General features: G+C 42.7%; 1 protein-coding gene across 1 annotated transcript in view; it reads right to left on the reverse strand.

Annotated features, from left to right (window-relative positions):
• LOC106123060 (dual serine/threonine and tyrosine protein kinase) overlaps positions 1-5,460 on the reverse strand; it is a 7,749-nt gene extending 2,289 nt beyond the window's left edge. Inside the window, 18 exon segments of the mRNA XM_013319194.1 lie at positions 1-75; positions 266-398; positions 528-619; positions 709-827; positions 1,106-1,265; positions 1,454-1,621; positions 1,710-1,797; positions 2,011-2,215; positions 2,488-2,753; positions 2,830-2,944; positions 3,056-3,172; positions 3,346-3,599; positions 3,681-3,772; positions 3,863-4,089; positions 4,179-4,604; positions 4,786-4,902; positions 5,100-5,271; positions 5,411-5,460. The exon segment at positions 1-75 is cut by the window's left edge and continues 22 nt beyond it. Coding sequence (XP_013174648.1) covers positions 1-75; positions 266-398; positions 528-619; positions 709-827; positions 1,106-1,265; positions 1,454-1,621; positions 1,710-1,797; positions 2,011-2,215; positions 2,488-2,753; positions 2,830-2,944; positions 3,056-3,172; positions 3,346-3,599; positions 3,681-3,772; positions 3,863-4,089; positions 4,179-4,604; positions 4,786-4,902; positions 5,100-5,271; positions 5,411-5,460 — 2,876 coding nt within the window.
• Positions 5,461-9,044: the final 3,584 nt, after the last annotated feature.

Below are 9,044 nucleotides of genomic sequence, written 5' to 3' on the forward strand. Positions count from 1 at the left end.
CCGCCCCCACCACCACCACCCCGCACCACCAGCGAGCCCAGCAGCCGCACCACGCGCGGGTGCTCCGGGATACTCCTGCATACGATATACATTAAATATCATTGTTAAAATATAAATATTGCCATTTCAATTCACTAGCATTTTCCTATAATAACTCTTTGACTATTTACTAATTTTCCCTTAACTACACCTATCTTTCTCGTTTGCCTCTTTCTCAATAAATAAATGTAAGTTGATAGAGATAAAAGGTTATTTGATAAGATACCTGGTGTAGAAGAACTCCATGGCGAGCTCGTGGTAGTGGCGCTCGTCAGCCGGCAGCACCGACTTGACCGCCACCGGACTGCGCCCCGCCCACCCGCCCCGCGCCGCGTACACCACGCCGTACTGACCTCGACCTACATGGAAACATGGCGCTGCACTTCATTGTAAAACGTAATTTTACACTAACAAGATATCTCCAGGTTATCGTAGCAGTGAGTTCAGCTAAGGCGCAAGACACGCATTAAGTACAAGAGTGTTCTCACCGATCTCCCTGCCGAGGTCGGGCATGCCGTGCATCAGCAGGTCGCACATGGACGTGCTCTCCAGACACAGCCGCGCCAGCGCCGGCGCGTACCTGCACACACACACAGCACACAGTCAGCGCACACACACACACACACACACAGCCGGCACCGCCCCCCCCCCACGCCCCTCACTACCGACTTCTTCCTGATGGCCAGCTTGACGTCCTCAGTGTGGTGCAGGCGGCCCGCCAGCGCGCTCTGCAGCGCCCCCAGCGCCGCCTGGTACCGCTCGTGCGCCGCGCTCAGGCGCTCCAGGATCTGACGTACACAAACACATCACATATCACATCACTCCACTCACACTGAAAGCGCTCCTACATTTATTAAAAGTCCACCGCACCACTACTAACCCGTGTGTTTCTTAAATCCTTTCTTTTATCAGTATATTTCACAGCACAAATGTGCACATAAACACAACATTAGATGCGTTCAAATACGAATGTTGTAATATTCAATACAGCGCCACCTAGTTTACACAGAATACGATTGACACGTGATGTAGGAGGTGGAGGTGGAGGTGGAGGTGGAGGTGGTACCTGCGTGGAGATGATGCGGGCGAGCCTGTGCGGGGAGAGCGAGCGCGCGGTGTGTCGTGCCGCACGCCGCCTCCACGCCGGACTCAGCACGCAGCACGCCTCCTCCGCACCGCTCCCCACGCCCTCGCCCGCACCCCCAGCACCGCCCACCAGGCGCAGTCTGCACATGCACATATCATCAAAAATATATATTTCGTACATGGCGTAGCTTATAATAAAAAACAATTTTTAGTATGTCTGTCCGCATTAGAACGGAACGGTTATACCGATTTTGGCAGGATTTGTTCGAGCAGGCAGCTGATGCAATAGGAGAGAGTGAGAGGGGGAGGGGGGGGAGGGTGAGTGTACCTGTAGAAGAGAGTGCGCAGCGAGTGCAGCAGAGAGGAGAGCAGGGAGAAGGAGGCGGCGGGCTGGAGGTCGACGTCGCGCGCCACCGCCAGCAGCTGGCGCACCGCCTCGCTGGCAGGCCGGCCGCCCAGCTCCGCGCGGCACACGCCCTCCAGCGACTGCACGCATCTGCAGCATCAGGCACGCACAGTGTTGTGTACTTGTACACCGGGTACACATGTGCATACAGATGTATGTATGTTTGTTACATCCTCACCTCTGCAATGTGCCGAAGTAGGAATCCTTCAAACAGTCCACGAAGGTGACTAGTTTGCAGCTGATCTTGCGACTGAGTTTCGCCAGAACTACAAAACAGAGTACATCAAAATAAAATAATGCTAATATAGATATAAGATATTAAAATTCACAATTTATTTTTAACAAACCGACGTAAAATAGAGAGGTAATGTTTTTGTCCGTGTACAGTTAAATGATTAAACCAAATTTGACTCTAAAAGAATCATTCGATCCATTTTTTGTAAATATTAAATTTATTGAATGACTATTTATTAGTTTACCAGTTTGTTGGACGTCAAGTGAGGCTTGCTTGATAGATATATTGGCGTTGTTGGTACAGGTGGTCACGTTGGAGATGTTGGTGAGGTTGGAGTCCACAGTGCTGTTCCAGCCGCGGCCGGTGCCGGAGAGAGAGAACACCTCCAGCTCGTTCTCCACTCGGATCATGCCGATTTGTGACACAAGAGACGATGATTCCTCCTGACTCTGTAATTATATTAAAATGTTATATAGGAAAATAATTTATAACACATCCATTTATTCAAATAAACCGTATCCATTCAAAAAAATATTTCTATTTCCTTTGTTTCTTATTCAAGAAAAATCCTCGGAATATTGTCGCGTACTAAATTGATAATTTTTGAATTTAAAAAATAAATAATTACCTTGAAATACAGTAAATCATACCTCTCTTTCACTCTGTCTTTAATAAAAATCACTCATTCTCTCTCTCTCTCTCTCGATAGCAAGTGACTGACCTTAGGTCTGCTGTAAGTGTCACTGTACATGAGGCTCTCGTCATTGGACTGAATGATCTCGTAATCTTCAAAGTTGTAGCTGTCGTAGGAGACCGCCTCCTCCACGTCCGAGGGGGAGGTCGGAGAGCAAGGCTCGGGGAGGTCGGGGTGCGGGACCCGCTGCGGCCGCTGGGGGGCGCTGACTATGGAGGCTGTGGGACTGCTCTTGGACGAGTAGAAGATTGAGTTGGAGATCACGTAACGCTTGTCCTGGTGACATGGTAAATCTGGAAAGATTTCTTTTAATATACTTTGTTGTAGGTTATATGGAGTAGATGGTGTGTGAGAAGGGGAGTCAGTTACCGTCGACGCTCCAGTCCATGTCGTCGACCTCGGCCTGCATGTCCTGCAGCACCTCCTGCATCAGCTGCACCAACTGCTGCTGCTTCTCGCCGCCGCTGAACTTCTCGCTGATCACCTGCACATCAGTTGTTACATTAGATTAATGTACCACATAAGTATTGGCAAGTTGTCACACAAAGAAGAGTTCGGACATGGTCAGGAGGAGGTGGTGCAGGACGTAACCGACCTCGTACAGCTGCTGCTCCTGTCGGGCGACGTACTGTATCTTGGTGGGCACGACCTGCAACTCTCGCGCCAGGTCGAAGGAGGCCAGGATCAGCTGCTGCAGCAGTCGGACGTGCACCTGCAGGTCATTACACACGTATAAATATTTCAAAAGTATGTAACATGTCAATGTAGGATTCCTATTGGTGCGCGCAATGTGCTCTCCGCCAATCAACGGGCGCGACACGAAGCAAGTCACTCCTCATTGGTTGACTCATATCTGTAGCAAGAAATACCTAGTATAGTGGGTACCTCGCTGAGTGTCGTACAATGTTCGAGCAGGTAACTCTGCGAGCAGTCTGCGGCGAACTTCAAGACAGAGTTAACAAGAGTCTGTCGTGTCCGTATCGTCCTGTCGGTGTCGTCACGTCGCCGTCGCGTCAAGGTGTCGCCGGTGTCGTTGCACCTGGAGGTGGAAGGTCTGTCGGCCGCGGTGCGGACCAGCACCTCGCCCTCCTCCAGTATCGCCCACTGACTCTTTGCGTGGTATTTAGGCGGCGGACCGACTGAAATAAATATAAACAAAATATTATATTTCTCTTCTCTTCCTCACTTTGAGAAATATCAAAAGAGCTAAAGTAACTGACAGATCATGTCCCAGTGGTCGAGCAGTTCGTTCATGAAGGCGATTTGCGACTCATGTCGCCGCTGATTTTGCTCCACATTTCTTTTGTCACGTCTGAAAAAAAATGTATACACTTGTAACCCAGAAGTATAGATACACGACTAAAATCGAGTCTATCCATTTTAATTTTATCTCGGTTTTTACCTTAAAACGCCATCTTGTATCAAAACTTGATCGGATTCCGGCAGTTCCTCAGTGTTGAAACGGTCTTCAGTGGACTCGGTCGCTTCCACGCAGAGATGCAACCTCTCTTCTACTTCTTGATTCCTTCTGTTCTCTTCTGCGTCTATATCCTCACTGTCCGAAAACAGAACGAAGAACACTTGCGCTTTTGGATTTAGTTCTTTTATTTGGTGAAGGTCGAGACAGTTCTGCGAAGGGTGATAAAAATAAATTAAAAAAAGGAGAAAAGACTAAATGTGAATTGCTAGTAGAGTTAATTCCTTGCAGCTGCAGTTACCTCAGAATTGAAGACGGCCTCCTCGTCACTCGCCAGCTTCACTTCATCACAGCGATGTTCACTGTCATCATCACCGTGCCTATCACCTTGACCGTTCTCACCTCGCGTCATGTAGTACAGATTGAACGTGGACCAGAAGTCTTGAGGGGTGTCGACCGTCCTGCTCGCACTTATGTTATCACTGAATATGTTCCGTCCCGTTCTGTCAGCAGCGTACAGATATACGGGGGTGTAGTTCCTGAGCACGGAGTCTCTCTTCTGGTAGAGATCTGCGTGTATCTGCTTGAGGCTGAGATAGTGCTGCCCCGCGCTCTCTGCTGCGATGTCTGCGGGCACTATGACGCGGAGACCGTCCTTCAGTATCGGATTGTTTATTTCCACTTCTAGCATTGTTGCTAGATCTGCATTCTCTTGACGGACTAAGTCCTGGAATGTTAACAATTGAAATTGAGAAAACCCCGGCTTTAAAAGAACCGACCTTTGGTTTCTGAGACCAAAATGTCTGAATAAATCATCTCTGACAAAACAATATATTTAAAATGGGGATTTCGGTCTCAAAAAGCTATGGTTATTGGATATAGGGTTATCGTAATATCATGTAGATCACCTGCAAGGGTATCGTGTCCCAGGGACGCTGGTTGCACTCCAGATCCTCGACCAGCTCGAACTCCGAGTTGCCGAGGGTGAGATGGACCTGTGTGCTGCTGCCGTACTGGAAGCACAGCTGCCAACAATTGCCATGTGAAATCAGATGAATTCCTATTGTTTTACACAAGTAGAACAAAATATTATCAAGTTTTTCTTTACTTCAGAATCACGTTCCATGCTACTAAGGTTTCTCTATGTAAAAAAATCGCCAAGTAAGTGGATTATAAGATGAGAACACATCATGTGACCAAGTGTTTGTATCCTTCTGCTTACCCATCTGCAGCCCCTGGGCACGGGGTCGGGCAGTAGCCGCTTGCCCAGCAGACAGTGCAGCAGCCGCGCCCGCGCATTGCCCGACCTGCCCAGCACAACCAGCGCTGTGGGCTTCGAGGACTCGTTGCTTATGTCCTGCACCGCCGATGATATCTTCGGGTCTGCAATAACACTATGTCAGTTCAAATATTATTGTTAGAGGCAAGAAATATGTAGCGTCAGCAATCCCGCAAGTCTGCAAACCCCTCCAGTTTACGGACGCGTATGTCAAATTACATTGGTAAAGGAAGAGATATTTAGCTGATTGGTACTTTGCATGGTCGTTTTTATATCTGTTTACGAATAAAAATAGTAGATCCATCGATGTGTTTGATCAGCGATTAGTCTATTTATAGCATTAGTATGTAATTTGTTATGAATTAAATAATCCAGAATCATAACATACTCAATGAATACTAGGGAGTTTATATCATGTCACACTAGTGGTAATTTTCAAAATATAAAACTGTGTTACCAAAGGGAAGTACTTCTGCGACGTCTCGAAGCGCACGCGCCGTGTCCCGCAGGAGGGCGCGCAGACAGCGCGTGCGGGCCGCCGCGCGCCGCCACCCGCCAGCCCCGCCCCCGGCACCGCCCGCCATGCCGCGACCACGCCCGCCTCCCCCACCATACAGCGTCTGTTGAAAATAAGTACAAGGTTTTTATTTTACTGCTCCAACTGCTATTTTGTGACGATAATCGTAGGTCTTATAACATTCTCAAATACTTTGTTTTAAAAAAGGCAATACAATAGGGTTTTCTCAGAAATCTTACTAATATTATAAATGTGAATGCTTTGATGTATGGATGGATGTTTTGTTTATTGGAAACTTAGAGTAACATTATTTAAAGTATCAAGTTAATTTACTAAGGTATGTATAGTCAGGAAGTATAATCCTTCAGTTGTGTCGTGACCACATGTATAAAGAAGACTGCAAAGAAATTTGATACTTAACACATACGTAATAAAGATTGTGACTATGAGGTATAACATATATTTAATACTCGCAAACTACACTGGCTTCATTCAGCCAAAGATACATACCTATTCACAGAATGACCTGATATTTCCACAAGACTTGAACAAAATGTCATTTGTAAACACAAACTTAATTAAAACCTTACAAATTCAACGTTATACAGGATTAAATAACATGGAATAACACAAGTTATGACATGTGTTCAGGGAAAGGGCTTTAAAAAACATATTTTATTTAACAAACAAGTACATCGAACTTATTTCTAAAGAAAACACGAGGATACAATAAAACTTTGTATTATATAACAATATAAATATAATCAGACCTACATGGGTGCTTATTACTAACTTATGCTATTCACTATGTAACTCGCTGTATAATAAAATAAGAGATACAGTCGAGGACGATTATTTCCTACCCATTCGAATTTGAGGTTAACAATGTAATTTTGGAAACTACAATATTCTATCTCAAGTGGTAAGCAAATATAATTCTTTGACTGTACAAGGAAAATAAACAAAAAGTATGATACATTAAATTTTTGAAAGGAAAGTTTTCTTTTATCTAGTTGTTGACAAAATACATAATATCCGTTTCCCAGCTCGCATGGACAATTGTTATCTACTTTGTAAACAAGGCTGATCGTAAATTAATATGTATAGCATACAAGGTGATTGTCCTAAGGGTTATCATGTAGAACCTTGCAATGTGATCCAATGAAGAAGGTTCATATCTTATATTAACGCATTCTTCTTTTTACTTATGCTTATTAATTCCTTGTTCGGACATATTAAGGGTACAAATTCACTAATTTTTCTCAAACTAAGCTAAGAGAAAGATAAATCTTACTAATATTATAAATGCAAATGTTTAGATGGATGTTTCTTGGAAGGTACCTCAATGGATCTTGATGCAATTTGGCAGAGATGTAGAACATAGTCTGGAAGGACACATAGGCTACTCGCTAGGTCTTTTTAATATGGCTCGGACGATGTCGCAGGCGACAGCTAGTATTAACTAAGTATAAGAATATAGTTAAGTCTTCTAAGAATTCTGCTAATAACTGACATAAATAACAAGACTAATTCCGTTAACTTGAAAGTGGAACACTGAAGTTATTAACATACCAAAAAAATAATGGGAATATTAAAGTAAAATACCTTAAGTAACTAAAACTATGTATTTTGCTTTTTAAACTTTTTAGGGTTCCATACCTCGAAAGGAAAAAAAACGAAACCCTTATAGGATCATTATTTGTCTGTCCATCTGTCTGCCAAGACCCTTTTTTTTTAGTAACAAGATAATAATGGTTTTTAGCATAAATTGATAACTGTGGGACGAGACTTATTATAGTCTATGATGTAACACATTCATTTTTGTTGTTCAATTGTCATAATTACGTTTCCATGCATAACAGTTGCCACTAACCGCGATAAACATTGGATGACCTTCACATGTACAAAATCAGAATCAAACCTTGAGGTTTATTGATACTATTAAAATAATACCTGTCCGGACTCAGCCTGCCCGGGATTGAAATAAAAACCTAATTAGTTGCCTTTGTGTTCTTCCAGATTATGGTCTACATCTATGTCAAATATCAGCGAGATCCATGCAGCCGTTCTGGAGATACCTTTAAACAAACATCCATCCATCCATCTAAATATTGGCATTTATTATATAAGTAAGATTGAATACTTTAACTATTAACCTAGATATCTTCGTTTTTACATGGTTAGTTTACTTGAAAAGATGATTAATTTTAATCAGTTTCTATTATCAGCAAATAAAAACCAAGATAAGAGCAAGGTAGCATTAAGATGGTCACATTGAGTTACATTGTATAAGTTCAAAGAGATGTCATCAAAAGAAATACATTGAAAGTTATAGTAAACACTAATAAATCTTACTAATACTATAGGTACAAAAATTCAGATGGATGTTAGAAGGTATCTCCGGAACAGCTCAACAGATTTTGATACAAAATTTCACAGATTCCAAACATAGTCTGGAAGATCACATAGACAACAATTTTTTTTTTCAATTCCGCACTCTGAGTGTTGCTGGCGACAGCTATTGTGTGAATAAATTATAAGTAACCAGTTTATTTGAATAGAAATAGAAGTACATTGATCAACTATGATTCTATGTTTAATAATAAAGTGTTCCCCCAGTGATGTCATTTAAACATGATTCAGAGCATCAATAGACACAAAATATATTATGCAATTTATATTTATTAATTTTAAATTAACTTCTGCACTACACAAGTTCAAATCTACAATAAATGCAACCCTTAATCTAATGTAGTATGAGAAATCAACACTAAGGACAATCTTAAGTGACCATTATACAACTGCCTATGATAGTGAGTCCTTATTTTTACAAAGATAATATCAAACAGCTTGTATTAGTATATAAATAAACATAAACATATAATGTATGCACATATAGCCCACCGAGAGGCTGGGAGCCTGTGGTTACTGGTCACTACGCACAGAGAAATAAGCTGGTCCAATGTGGGTTGATTAACTTTACACACCTTTCAATTTATTCATATTTTGGATGTAGCATATCAAAGTTGGACCGATGACCTGGTCAAGGTTGCGGGAGTGTCCTGGATGCGGGTGGCACAAGATCGGTCATCGTGGCGATCTTTTCGGGAGGCCTATGCCCAGCAGTGGGCGTCTCATGGCTTAGTAGTAGTAGTATATCAAAGTTTTCAGAATATAAATTTACATATGAAGTTTGAAATCAGAATACACTGACATGTGTCTAAATCGGAACGTGTAAATTACAAGTCCTTTAATATCAAGCCTAATTTACCAACATTCTATTACCTCGTAACCGTTACCTATTTCTTAATAATACCCTAATATACAGAATTGGTCGTTGTCAACATTACAATAATAATAAATTATGCTGA

The sequence above is a fragment of the Papilio xuthus genome, unplaced genomic scaffold, assembly GCF_000836235.2.
Source record: "Papilio xuthus unplaced genomic scaffold, Pxut_1.1 DF826159.1, whole genome shotgun sequence".
NCBI lineage: Eukaryota > Metazoa > Arthropoda > Insecta > Lepidoptera > Papilionidae > Papilio > Papilio xuthus.